Raw genomic sequence first — 15,069 nt, forward strand, 5'->3', positions numbered from 1 at the left:
TTCCAATGCTTCATGACCCTGTGAAAAAATTTTTCCAATATCCAGTCTAAACCTCCCCTGGCACTGCTTGAGGCTATTTCCTCTCATCACTTGTTCCCTGGGAGCAGAGTCTGACAACCCCCCCACCCCCCGGCTGCCCCCTCTTGTCAGGGAGTTGTGGAGAGCCAAAAGGTTCCCCCTGAGCCTCCTTTTCTCCAGGCTCCAGCTCCCTCAGCCACCCCTGGTGCTCCAGACTTCCCCAGCTCCATTCCCTTTTCCGGACATGCTCCAACATCTCAATGTCCTTCCTGCAGTGAGATATCACAAGGTACTGCCTTGGTTTTGCTATTTTGCTTGGAATTCCAGGAACATACAGTACCAACATTGTGAATTACAGCCACGGTTTCCATATTTATAAATGGCTGTGTCAGATTTGAGACAGAGGTCTCATTAAACACATTGTTCATACCTCAGTTGAAAATCCAGACTGTTAATAGAGCTCTCAGGTTTTTTTATTTCTTTGTGTAGGTGTTTTCACTTCCCTGTGAAGGCAGGGATGTGAAATATTGTGCCATTATTGCAAGGGGCTGGCAAACAGACGCTGTTGGCTCCAGGAGATGGCACTGTGTCCTCTGGGCTGAGAATTGCTCTGAAATGTACATCCAGAACCAATGAAATTCTGAGGGGCTTTTGCTCTTTCTTGTTATGAAACACACATTTCATTGTAGACCTAAATTCCTCTTTAACTGTCCCAAATACAGTATTTCAAAGCTTTTATTTTCTTGCAAATAACTGGTATGTAAGTGCAGATGTATATTTTACCATTATCTGTGTCGTGCCTTGTGTTTTGCTCTTACAGTGCTTCTCTGCAATCCAGTGACTGGCTTTAAAGCCACTGGGAACACAGGAGAAACAGCAGGATGAGCATTTTAAACATGAAATGCTGACGTTGTGTAACAGTTCAGGGTTCCCAGGTAGTTTCAGAATTAGGTTCCTTTTCCTTAAGTTAGGTTCCTAACTTAACGAGTTATGGGTAAAAAACACAACCCCCAAGCATTTTACAAAACGATTTCACTAACAAATTCCTCACTAAAGGAGTAGGGGAGACCTCCTAAAACGGTTCTGCCTTTATAGTTCAGCTAGGAAAGGAGGCTTTTTTTCACTGAACTTTCTGCGTGTCATTTGAAAGTAAAAAAACTATATGAAAAAAAGGGGTTTATTTGTGCTGCAAAACGAGCTGGCTGATAGCAGAGGGCTGACCAGAAGGGAAATGGGTGAGGCCTCCACATCCTGCGTATGTCCGCACCGAGCGCACGCTGTCCTTTCCTTTCCTTTTGTACCAAGGAGGCGGGTGCGAGCTCGGGGCTCACGGGCTCGCTGCTCCTGCACGGGGGTGTAAATGCTTTGCAAGGTGCCTTGTCGCACGTAGGGTAATAAACTTCCAAAACCCGAGAAGTCTTCACGGCAGAATTATGTGAAATCGCGAATTCTTGGGGCTCAACGCTGCCGGTGTCCCCTTGCCAGGAGGCGCCGGCGAGCGCTGCCCGGAGCCCCGCGGCCCGGCCCCGTTGAACCCGCCCGAGCGGCGGCGGCCGCTGCCCCCCCGCCGGCCCCCTCCCTCCTTCCTGCCGCCCCGCTGATGTCAGCCGAGCCCCGCCGGGGCCGCCGCCGCTGCAGCCGCTCCGCTCCCGCGGAGTCCGCCCGTGAGCACCCCCGGCCGCGGCTGCGCCGGGGAACCCGCGGCCGCCCGCCCGCCCGAGCGCCGCGCTGCCCCCCCGTACCCCCCCGAGCCCAGCGGGAGCCGCGGCGGCCGCAGCCGCGTTGCGGCGGGGAGGTGGGAGCCGCGTTTGGCAGCCGGGGAAGGCAACGTTATAAAAAGCCTTTGTCTTGGGAATCGGCATCGCATCTCTCCTGCCGCCCGACGTGCTGCCGGCGGGGGCGAAAGCCACATTTTCGGCTCGTTTGTTCTTTTCGCCGCCCCAGGCATGTCTTGACACAGCCGCGAGAGAGCCCGGCGTTTCCATGCACTTCCGACGGATGTCTTCGGCTGGGGCGAGAGCGGTGGGGGTTTGAGACTTTGTAGTGTATCTCGGTGCGAGCGTCTGTGAGATTCCCATGATCGCAGTGTGAAGGAGGAAGAACTGGGAGAAAGAAGCGGTTGTGGTGGTTTCTCTTCTCGCTGGGTCAGCCTTCCTGGATGGTTGCATTACTGTCTTGGGGACACATTGTCAAGCGCGCACAGAGAAACAGGCTTGATTATTTCCCCCCGTGTTTGGTTTCCGTCGTGATCTCTGTGCAGAAATCACCACTTTTCTCCCAGTTCGCCGGTCCGCACTGAGCAGCAGGAATATGCTCATGAAGGAGTATCGGATCTGTATGCCTCTGACAGTTGAAGAGGTAAGATCCGCGCTCGTACCGGAGAGGCTGTTCCTTACCGAGCCTTTTCTCTTGCGAGGCGAATTGAGGTTATATTTGTTTTGCTGAATATTTTTTCTTCGTGTGATGAACTTAGTCGGAGATGACTTGTTAGAGAGGAATGTTTTTATTGGAAAATATAGGAATCCTGCAGGAACTTAGGTAACTTAAGTGTATCAAAAGCATTGTGTCGTCAAAATATTGATTATAAAGATTTTCCAACCAGACTTTTCAGAGGAATTTCATGCATATTTGCAAGGGAATGCTTTGTGGTGAAATTTCTATCTGATAAAGCGTTTGTCCAAAACCGAGATTCTAAACATATTTTACTTTTGCTTAAAATACCCTCGCAGCTGAACATGGCCTGAAACTCCAGCACAGGTAGGAAAGAGAGGTGATCATTTATTAGTAAAACTTTGTTGTCGTTTAAAGAAGTGATAGAAAGTCAAACAGCTATTTGTCGGTGTTCTGAACTCTGTGTTAGGAACATTATGTTTTTATTTATCAGACATCCCACCTGCTCACTGTTTTAATTAAGATACACGGAGTACATGTGCTCTGGAGTTACTGGAGCTCATGAAGTGTTTGCGGGTGCAATTAAGTGTCCAAAGGCCTGATGGCGTTTGGAAAGGAGATGGTGCTTTATGGTTTAGGGTCCTTCAAGTACAAAAAACCTCGGTGTTGTCTTATTTGGCCATTTCTGCTGCGGATTTGGCATCGCGGAGGTGAGCGAGCCCTCTCTGAGCGCGCATTTTGCACCGAGATGCGCGCAAAGTTCCGCTGGTCCCGCGGGCGGCAGCGGAGCCGCCAGGGGGCGCCGCGCCACGGCTCCGCTCCGGTCCCGCCACAGCCCCGCCACAGCCCCGCTCCGGCCCCGCCACAGCCCCGCTCCGGTCCCGCCACAGCCCCGCTCCGGTCCCGCCACGGCCCCGCCACAGCCCCGCTCCGGTCCTGCCACAGCCCCGCTCCGGTCCCGCCACAGCCCCGCTCCGGTCCCGCCACGGCCCCGCCACAGCCCCGCTCCGGTCCCGCCACAGCCCCGCTCCGGTCCCGCCACAGCCCCGCTCCGGTCCTGCCACGGCCCCGCCACAGCCCCGCTCCGGTCCCGCCACGGCCCCGCCACAGCCCCGCTCCGGTCCCGCCACGGCCCCGCCACAGCCCCGCTCCGGTCCTGCCATGGCCCCGCCACGGCCCCGCCACAGCCCCACTCCGGTCCTGCCATGGCCCCGCCACAGCCCCGCTCCGGTCCTGCCATGGCCCCGCCACAGCCCCGCTCCGGTCATGCCACGGCCCCGACACGGATCCCCTCCGGTCTCATCACGGCCCCGCTCCGGTCATGCCACGGCCCCGCTCCTGCCCCGCCGGAGGGTCCCGACCGAGGGTCCCGGGGTGAACACCCCAATTCACTCATTAATCCGCTAATTAGTGTACACATTTGTTCTTTGGCTCCATCCAGGGCAGTGCTTTGCCGCACAGTTTTATTTTTTGCACTATGAGTGCAGAAGTCCTCGCGGCTGTGACAGAGTCGTCGCCTCAATGGTCGTTTTGTCCGTATGTTCAGATTTGGCAAATTAACAGTTCTCTAAAACTCAGAATTGGAACTGCCAAATATTTACTTCAGGCTGCTCAGGAAATTCCTTCTGCTGGGAGCAGAAGCTAAAACCAGCTATGCATATACATATATACGAAGTTTTATATACATAAATATGAAGTATATACATGAAGTTAAATAGACATGGGTTTAATTCTAGCATGTTTCCATCCAAGTTATATCATATGCTGTGATATTGGATGGCATTATTCTTTTAATACATAATTTTCTTGGTTTATTGCATTACCCTAATGTAGACAACATTTTATCCAAGCCAGTTCCTGATGTCCTTAGACTACCACACTTAGTTAATAACAGTTCATTACATCATCAGAAGGGAGCAGATCTAATTTATTTGGAAACATTATTGTTAAATAAGATTTCCAGATGCAGAAAAGTTCAAAAATCTTCCAAAACAGGAATCATTGATTCATGATGATGCAGAAGGCAATGTTGGATATCATTTGTTCTCTAGAATGTTAACAGAATTAATAAAGATACTCGATATTGTCGTTTCTCTTATGTTGAATCATCCATTATTTAATCCAAGCACTGTGACTGAGATGCCTGAATGAGGAACCTAGAACATGTCTGATGTTTAGCATCAATTTAATTATTAATTATAAAATGAACCAGGACAAAACTTTGAAATTAGCAAATACCATATTTTTCCTTACAGTATTTGCATACTAAAGATGTCCCACACTGTATTTCTTATAGTGGTCCATCTTTGTGACATTTCTTACAGTCTTAGGAAGGTGGTGTTATCTTATTTTTACCCTCAGTTGCACATTAACTACCAACACAGTGATATTTTTTGCCGTCTCTGTAGAACAAGGTGCTACATTATGCAGTCGTCAGGAGAACATCATGAAGCAATGCTCACCCTTCAAAAGCCAAGAGTATTTTGGTTCTAAGAGGCCCAAACTGCGTTCTGCAGGGTGCAAAGTCACTCTGAAGTTCAGTGGGCTTTGAGGGAAAGGCAGTTTCCACAGGAGCTGCCTGGGTTGGGATGTTGGGCTCTGATATGCAGTGGCACTCGGGTACCTGACCCACATGGACACCACTGGCAGTTAAATACCCAAGAATTTTTGAGGTCCTGTCTCAACAGGTGTGGGAAAAATGCAGTTCTTTCTTATGCAACAGCATGGATTCCCTTTTTGTGCTGTTTTTCTTACATAGACTTAATAAACTCTGTTTTTTCTGTTGTTTGGATGTTCTGCCTTTCAGTCTGTGCACTTTATACGTACATCCAAAAGCACTTCCTTGAGCAGCTTTCTGTTTTTAGCACTGCCTTGCCAGTTATCCATCCATAGAAGCCTCACAACATGAATGAGAAATAACTGTGTCCTTAATTTGTGGTGTTGTCACCAACACCAGAGTGGTTTTCATATCATTCCTGTGAAAATAATCTGGCACAGGCAGGAAGATGAAGTGTTAGCCCTGTCAGCCAAGTACCTGTATCCAATCTTCTGTAGTCAGATTTTGTGTGTAATGTGAAAAAATGTGCAGTAAATTGTTGTGTCATGTCCAGCAAGTAACTGGAAGTCGTGACCTCACATGTAAATATCTGTGCATGCAGCAGTGTAGGAGTTCGTGCTGCTCTGGCTATTATGGCCTAAATTTATCTCTAGAGAAGAGTGAAAAACTGATAGGTGTCAGTGTAACAGCAGCACTGTCTCCAGGTTTGAAGAGTTCCTGGCACTGTTGTGGATAGGAAATTCCTTCATTAGCTACTGCAGATCCTGTTCCTGAGGCGTTCTTTCCTTGATGCCCTTATTAGATAAGATACCCAAATATTTATAGGACATTTGTTTATCTACCTGTCTGCTTGAAGGCCGAATGCTTTCTTGCAAAGAAAACAACTCCTAAGAAATGCTGTTTGCTACAGACTGAACTGTTGTGGTGTATTTTGAGCCAGGATACAGGAGTTGGAGATGCATATTTGTTCCTTGTCCATAAGCACTGCTAAAGATGGGTTATTCCAAGAGTTCTTTCTGAGGTGCAGTGACACCACACTACAGTTCCTATTCAAGGCTGAGACTTTCTCAGTAAATTGAATTTTTGGCAGCTGTTTAGGTCTGTTGTGTGTGCATAGTCACAAGCTGCCTGATCAGCTTTAAAATAATTTGATAAAGGAAGCACCATGTTACCTTCTAAGAAAAATAACAACATCTGCTGTAAGAACTTTGCAAATAAGGTCAGGATGGAACTGTTGGTTGACAAACCAACATGATTGCCAATGAGAAGTAATTTTTCACCTCATTTGTGGTACTTTTGGCAAATTCAATCAGTTTGTTAATACTGAGACCTTGTAAATTAGAAAAAGCCATTTCTTTACATTAGTATATAAAGCAAGTATAACCTGTTCCAGTAATTCCATGGGATGTTACCAGCCTTCATTCCAGCTGCAGTTAATAAATGAGCCTGCTGCTTGGTTATTTTTCCCCTTGCATTTTCATGTGTTAGTTCATTCTTACAAATAGCTTGTTACATCATATGAGAGAATATTATAATAGGCTGCATTGTGAGTTTTAAATATCATCAGTTAAAAAAACACATTCCTAAGCAATTGAAAAGAGCACCAAGCAATTGAAAAGAGTGGAGATGCTAAAAAGTTCTCAGGCTTGGAGCTCATTGTAATTAGAATTCCACAATTTTTCACATGAAGAATTGCATGGATTTGTGCTTTAGAGAAGCCTTTATCTGAAATGTAAACCAAATGTGATAGGTTAGTGTGGTAATGAACACTTCTGGGAAGAGGCAAAGTATAGTGAAATTCTTGATTTGTGAAGAAAGTGATTATTCTTTAGGGAAATAAATGGAAAGACATTTTTGCTGGATCCTGTTGAAAATTGAGTTGTTAGTTAGTTGTTATAAAATGCTATGGGTGATGTGAAGCTGGGTTGTGTAAATTTGAAAGCTGAACATCAAATAAACTACAGGAGTCATAGGGTTTTTTCCTTGGAAGCAGGAATGACCATTAAGGTTTCTGTTAGTTTTGAACTGTACGTGCATGGCCAGTACCTAAAGTCCTGACAGGTTTTTCTTTCCTTTGTTCTTTATTTCAACCAAGATTATCTCTCTGCTGAGGCTGGTGGAATCACTCCCACTCTGTGTTTTAAATAAAAGCTAAGTTGGATCTGTGGGGATCACTGCTTGCATGAGGTGTGGAGGAACAGCTGTATTGTCATGAATACAAACAAGCAGAGACCTGCAAAATGTCTGTAAATGCAGATCATGTTTTTCAACAAAAAGTCTTTTCAGCATTAACAAATTCTGGTTTTAGAGGTGTTATCCTTGCTGCTTTATAAAAATATCCATTGTTTAGTTCCTGTTTCAAACATTATGACTTCTCCCAGTGTGGATTATTTATGTAAAATTATTTCAACAACATCTGTGTAAACAGTATTTGTATCCTCTGAATCTTGTGTACGTTTCTTCTTTAAAAGATTTCATGGTCTCCCATTTTGTGTACAAAGGGTACATGTTATAACGTGTTTTATTCAGACAGATTTAAAGCTCATTGAAAGCATTTGAGAAAGGGTTGTTATGCCCTGAGAGTCAGCAGGTGTTACAATATTTGGACATGACTATATGTATGTAGTACAGCAAAGCCTTTGGTAGGGTATAAAGTGTAAAATAATTTTTTTCTCATGTACAGTGATCTGCTGCAGGGCAGACTACATCTACTTAGCTTGCAAACAGATAGATTAATTAATGGTCAACTGTGCCCATCTCCTTCACTTTCCAACTATAGCCACAGAACATATTTTCAGGAACATATAAATGTATGAAACACTTGTAAAAGCAGTATGTTGGTCATAAGCAAGAGGACTATAAACAAACTTAAGCTGAAGTCATCTTATCAAATCTAATTTATTTTAATTACTTGTAAATGAAATTATAGTTTGACTATGTCATGTCCATGACCTCTGCAGAAAACGTTTATCTGGCATTTTTGAGCTGAAGTTGTCTAGCAAAAACAGAGGCATATTGTGCAATTTTAGTTTAAGCTATCAACAGCTCTAATGCATCTCACCCCAATTCATTTACAATATACTGAATTGCTGTGAAACATGAAGGACCTTTTTCTGTAGTTAATCATTCTGCCAGGAGATGCCTTCTGAGAACAGCAGCAGCCTCACCTGCCTTTTGCAGTTAATACAGTGGAGGCACTGACACGTTTGTCTGAGGGGGATTCAGAGTTAATTATTGAGCTAGAAAACCTCTTTACATCATTCTGAGCATCTTTTTACCCTCTAAAAGAATTCCTTGTATATGTCTCTTGTCAGCAAAGGCGTTGGACGTGGTCTTTGGTGGGTGGTCATGTCTACTCTCCTCACAAGGCCTTTGCTACACACAGTGTGACCTTAAATTCACCTTAAATCTTATGGCCTGGGAAGAATCATTGTAACAGGTAACACCTATGAGACAGAACACCAGAAGTTAACTCTTAGCAATGAGGAAGAATAACTATTCAATTTTCTTTTGCTGCACGGTCTAGTTGCAAGAAGGAACAGATTTTAGCATGGGAAAAATAAACACCTTGCTTTGGTTTGGCCTTCTTACATTAGTTGTAGTCAGCTGTAAAAGTACATCAGTGCAGAGCAGATGTCAAACCTTCACTGATTTCCACTGAAAATAGAAATCCAAAAATATGCAGTTTTCTCCCTTACTCCTGTTTGCACATTTCAGTATAACTCTGTGAAAGAAACAAGACAATCTTTGTTTTGCAGACTTCAGTGTAAACCATTTAAAAAACCTTTCAGTGGAAAGGATTAGATACTACCCAAGGAACACCAGACTCTGACATATACACACACACACACACATATATATACATACATACATATATATAATATATAAAATACCACACATTTGATTTGAGGATTTTGTTAGCAAAGTACAGGCCCAGTTTTGCATTTCCCATAAAAGAAAATGCAGCCTGTTGGTGGTTTAGGACATTTTCTAGCTAAAGCACTCTGCAGAGCCTTGATGCTATCAAGAACTCCATGAGCTATGTTTGTTTTTGAAGCATAATGTAGGTTTGGAAACAAAACAGGGAAAGAAAAACACAGAATGTCAATACTGGCTTTTAAAACTTAGAGTTTTCTGTTTTTTTTTTATTTTGGGATGAACTTTGTCTTGCTGAGAACATGAGGTTCTTGTAAGAGTTGATGTTAATGTTGAATGATCAGCACTTCTGAAATTCTGACAACTTCTGTTTATGTACCTAATAATGAATGTGGATGTCTATATTGGTGTCTTGAAGTTTGATAGCTCTGATATGTTAAATACATTTTCCCATAGTCCAGTCTGATTTCTTCATACTTGTAAGGTTAGAAATAATATAACTATACCAATTTTCATGTGCTTGACTGTGTACGTTATAAAAAAGTTAGGTGATTAATAACTCTTAAAGTCTATAAAGCCCTTTAGATTAGAGGAAAACAAAGATTATATACTAAGGAGGAAAGGTTACAAATTATATTTTCCTTCATAAGTATTCATTTTAGTCTGATAGGCATTTGCATTGTTAAAATCTGTTAGAGATCACGTTCTTGGGTACAAAAGGCTGCCTAGTCATATAATGGAAAACCCATAGTTTATAACAATGATTCATTCACTAAATTCTTCTGTGTGACTGGTGAGCTGACAAATGTGTTCCCCAGGCTGTTCTTATAGAAGCGAGTCAGTTATGGATGCTAAAATCCACACAGGCTTTCCATTTTGGCTGTCCAACCTAACACACAAGCAACCATTTTATACTCTGAGGATGAGGATGGATATCACACACATGAAACCCTTGAATATTCTCAGTCATTGTGGGTAAGGAATAATCCTTCGTTTCCTTATTAATGGAAAACTTACTTGGAATGTTTTTTTTTTCCCACAGAGTTATAATTCTTGTTATATTTGTCTTTATTTGGTTCATAGAGCACCTATCATGACCAGCAGTAGATTTTGTGAGACTTTATACCAAAATAAAGCAAATAATGATATTTCATGCAAATTTGCTGTGAGAGCCCTCCAGTGCAGCCTGAAGAACTCTCTGTAGGAATATTGCGCAGGTATTTAAGTGTAATTGCCAGTGTCTGCAGGCATCTAAAAAGCAAGGAGAAAGGTGCTCCCCAGGAATATTGACTGTGTTTAAAAAGGAGTGAAGAAAAGGTAATTTAGATTTCAAGTTGGATTAACAGATGGATTTACAGTCTGTAGGTGGGAAAAACCAGACTTGAACTTCACCTGTGTTTATATATAATGCTTCTAGTCTGGGCTTAGTCTTGTTTATCTCCTTCTAAGTTCATCATTTCTTTCCAATTTTGGTTATACATGATCAGCCAATTTTGAACCCTTGGATATGTATCAAAATGCTATTTTTAATTTTCTAAAGTACAATGCAGGGTGCTAAATTGTAGGAATGACATTTTAATGGCTCTTCTTGGGGAAAAAAATATGCATCTTCCATCTTTTTCTTGTTTGTGGTTAGAAAATGCTGAAGCAGTTTTGGGTTCTATTGGTTTTGTACTTTTGCAGTTCCAAAGCTGGTTTTTCTGTGCACCCTCCAAACTCCAGCACATCCATAAGTGCAAGCACATTTAATTTAAAGCACCAGGAGTCATGTGAGTACAGAACATGAATGTTTGCAGATTTAGTAAAAGACTTGTTCATATGCTGTCCAGAAAAATCATGGTCTTTATTTAGGAGATTTTATGTGTCTGTTCTAAGATTAGTCTTGCCCAAGTGATTTAGGAATATTTAGGCTCAGTGGGAATTGTTTTCTGTGGGCATGCTGAGAATGCCTTATTTTCCATTTTATCACACGAAATGTCATCTTAGGTTTAATGTGTTGACGAATTAATGACTGTGTTCAGGGTTTTTTCTGTAAAAATATTATTACAATGCATGACAAAATAATTGTGTGATAATGACACTCCAGTGTGACACACACTGTTGCTCAAGTGCTTGATTAACAATCAGCCACTGACGACAAACACAACTAATTTTTGAATATATTTTCAGGCTTTTGCTCTCATTTTATATAAAAGTTATTGAAATAACCTTTTGTGCTAGTGGCAGCATCTTGCTTGAAAGGTTCCCAAAATACAAAAGTCTACCATGAACCAAAAAATTGTCTTTACCAGAAGGATAAAGACAATGATAATTCGATTGAAGTTCTTACTCATGCCAAGCTTGAATCTCTCAGGGTCATACATAGATGTTTTTAAATAATCTTACTAATTAGGTCCATTTGAACACTGGTCCTAGTATGTATAATCTTATCTTCTGAAAGATGCTTGACAAATTTATCCAGCTACTTCTCTGATTTTGTCAGGTTTTCTTCAAAAATGCAAATTAACTGACCTCTAAATAATATTTTCATTTAATAAATTAATTGTACAATGACTTGCAATAAGCCAAATTAAGCACATTAAATACATACATGATTACAGTCTTAAATAACTTGCCTACTTCTTTTATCCTATAGACTTGATTTAAAATTGATTTAAATCATCCTTCAGTGTGGGAGTTTTTGTTTTGCTTCACTCTGTGTGAACAGAAAAACACTCAGTGGAAATTAGACCACAGTAATACCAATGTATTGTATATTGTATAATGATACAGTATATATCAGCTGTCACTGATGTCAGAGAGACCAAGATTTCACCAAATATGTGTGATAAAACACAGCATATTTTTAGAACAGAAATGTTGAGGATTTAAATTCCATTTTAATTGCATGGTGTAAATCTGAAATAATTCCATTGACCAGGAGATCCATTATAGATTTTTATCAATCTGATCAGAAGTGGACTTTAACCAATGGCTGTAAACTAAAAGAAAATGTAAGTTTCTCAAAGCTGTTGTTCTGAGCAAGAAAGAGACCGAGCCGATGTCTCTAAGTCTTTATTATTCTTGCCTAACCTAAATAACATTATCACACGTTTAGATTAAGGCTCCAGATTTGTGTCAAACCTCTGTGATGTCTGTGAGCCAACATTAAGTGAAGTTCTTGCTGTCCTCACGCCACAGATTTCTCAGTTACCTCTTTGCTCTCAGTGTTCAGTCCTGATTTTATATTTTGATTTTCTTTCTCCCGTTTTTGAGCCCTTGGTCACTCTGAAGTGAGGAAGCCTCTCCAGCCCCAGGCGTGTGGCCAGCTGGCAAAAAGCTGCTGCTCTTGCTTGGCCTGGGCTTTGCAGGGAATAAGGAACTGCACAGCAGACTGGAACAATTGATAATTCAGCTCCCTCTTGAGTACTCGGCTCGGATTGAATCCCTGTATTCCCGCAGTTACCATGGATCTTTCTCCCAGAATGAAGCTGAAGAGAGCTCCAAAATTTCTCCGATGTCTTAGAGGGTTGCTAAGTTTATTTGCATTTCTAAACTGTTTGCTACTCGGTTAAACCCAGTATTTTTGCTTCTTTTTCTTTTTTTTTTCTTTTTTCCTTTTTTCTCCTCAGGGATGATTCAGTATAAAAACATGTTTGTCTATATTAAGGGGACTCTTTTATACATTTGGGATTTTTTTCCCCATTAACTTCAGTGGAAACAGAATAAAGCCTAAATGGGGATTTTGTTGTTTTTGTTAATTTGTTCTCCACTCTTCTGCTATAGCTTATTTTCTCCACTGTCTCTGCTTTTTTTCGTGTCTGAACTTGAACTCGCTTGGAGTCAAGTGATGCTGAACTTCTAAATCTGTTCTGAGGGAGTTTAAGATGAGGCAAACAGCATTTGAGTGGAAATGTTATGTCATAGTAACAAATGCCTATGGATTAGTTCGTTTATTTCCAGGACCTCATGGGCTATACATTGCTATTTATAATTTAACTTTCTCAAGCAGCCACGACTGTGTTTATGTTGCCATGGTGTTCCTTGCCATACTTGAGGGTGGATAGTAAATGCTATAATTGAAAATAGATACTCCCACTGAATTAAGGGTAACAGGTGGTAATGTTTTTATTTAATCATGCTGAAAGCATATTACAAGTTAAATGTAGATACCTCTACTCCTGCCTCCTTGCCAAGACATTTTCAGACATGCCAGTTTGTCTTCAGTCAGTGGCCAGGACTGGAGTAAACAACATGAGTGATTTGTCTTGTGACAGGCCAGGGAATGCCAGTGGCCATCAATAAGCATCCTCCACTTCAGCAGCAAGTGTTCTTCTGCAGGAGGGAAGGAGCTGCTCTGATGCCCGGGGCAGGTCTCTGTCTCATCCTTCCCCTGGGGACTGAACTCTGGGTAAAGCTCTGATTCCTGACCAGCATCTGAGGAGCAGCAATTGCTGTTTGCTCGTGATCTCCACACCTTAGCCCTTTACCTCATCTCAACTCTTCATTTCCTTCTGTATTCCACTGAGGTTTTCCACATTTTCCAAGACACATCCTACTATCACAACTATTCAAAGCATCCCCCTCTCATGACTGTAAGAATAGCTTTTGATTAAATTTTGTCAACCCAAATAGAATCAGTTAAATGGTGTATCTATAATACATCCTACATGAATCACATAATATATAAATATATGTTTTCACATGTGAATATGTGTATGTTTTTCCATTCTTCAGAGTAAAAAGACAGAATCACACAGATAATATCCTAAATTATTCTTAACATTTAGGTGGGGGGAAAAAGGTGTTGTAGATTTTTCTTCCCAAAATATTCTAAGATGTGAAGATTAAATAATTCAAAATAATTTCACGGTCTGTGTTTACTGCAAAGAGCCAGATGCCCAGGGGTATAAAGTAACCAGGTGCAAGTGCTGCAGTCAGGATAGCGTGAGCAGTGAAGTGCAGAGTGGAGCTTGCTGCCTGAGTTCTGCACAGCAGTCTCCTGTTGAGGATTTTTGTACCATTTTTAGAAGCAGCTGTCAGACTTCAGTCTTTATTAAGTTTGGCTAATTGGGTCCTCCAATTTTTCCTATAGCTATAGGATGTAAAATGAATTTTCAGAAGCAGGAGATGTGTGCATACACAGAGTTTCCTCTTTAACTCGTTTCAGGGTTGTCTCTTGTTTCTCCATTTTCCTTTCAGATTTTACCATTTTGTAAAGCAAAGCCAAGCAAAATAGTGTTTCATGGATGGTATGTTTTGTCATATTTTGGTTTTTAAGCTGGTTTACATTGGCTGGAAATGTTCATGTTATTTAAACCAGTGTCACTTGCTTTGTACACAAGACCAAGAGTCAGAGAGCCTTAAAGCTTTGCAAGGAGGTCCTTAAGGCCTTAAGCTCCCAGCAATTGCATTCCTTTCCATGGATTGTTATACTTAACATCTTTGTTTGCAGGCCTTTTCCACAATTTTGGAAGTTAGACTTGCAAATTAAGTGAGCTACTTTAGGCCTGTGTTATAGGTAGCACTTGATTGAGTTTATTGTTACAGAAAAGCTGAGGACATTCCCTAAGGCCACTCACAAACTTCCATGTAACAGTAAGTGTGCAATAAAGCATTAGGCTTTGAAGTATTCATGCATATTTAATGGTAAGGGAAGGAGAGAACTCAGCATTGCAGCCAATCCAATCCTTTGACAAGAACAGTGAGTTAAGGAAAAAAAAATTGCGTTTGTAAGATGTTTTTGATCAAAGGAAATAAAAAAGCATTGCTGAAGGTGATTAATGTAGATTAGTAGATCGTTTTAAGGACAATGTCTTGGATTCACAGGTCTAATGGAAATTCGTCTCCAGCTTGGGTTTTTCTTGGCCTTTCTGAGTTTTCCCAGTTGAGCTGTTCCTTCACCTGGTCTTTTTGGAGATGTAGGATCTTTGCTTTGTTTTGGTGCTGGTGCTGAGTTTGGAAGTCCCAGAGTCCTTGTGTACACCTGTGCCTCGGAGCTGCCTAAATCTCATCTAAATATATATTGACCTGGGAAATAAATACCTCACTCTTCTAACCAGTGTTAGCTGCGTGGGCACAAGAGCAAGAGCCTGGAGTGAAGCTGCTGCTTCAGCAAGGTCTTCATCAGCCACAAACCAGAATGTAGTCTTGAAGTTTATGAAGGCTTTGTGACTGTTTCATTTTGTTGAGTTTATATCAGGTTATTCCACACTTTTCTTGAGCAGTTATCTATGAATATTCATTCT

General features: G+C 41.8%; 1 protein-coding gene across 1 annotated transcript in view; it reads left to right on the top strand.

Moving 5' to 3' along the window:
• Nucleotides 1-1,772: 1,772 nt before the first annotated feature.
• The window catches only part of PITPNC1 (phosphatidylinositol transfer protein cytoplasmic 1), a 73,424-nt gene continuing 60,127 nt past the window's right edge, over nucleotides 1,773-15,069 (top strand). The window contains exon 1 of the mRNA XM_058852224.1: nucleotides 1,773-2,376. Coding sequence (XP_058708207.1) covers nucleotides 2,329-2,376 — 48 coding nt within the window. The 5' untranslated portion in view covers nucleotides 1,773-2,328. The remainder of the gene's footprint in view (nucleotides 2,377-15,069) is intronic.

This window comes from Poecile atricapillus, chromosome 17, assembly GCF_030490865.1.
Source record: "Poecile atricapillus isolate bPoeAtr1 chromosome 17, bPoeAtr1.hap1, whole genome shotgun sequence".
In the NCBI taxonomy this organism is placed as follows: Eukaryota; Metazoa; Chordata; class Aves; order Passeriformes; family Paridae; genus Poecile; species Poecile atricapillus.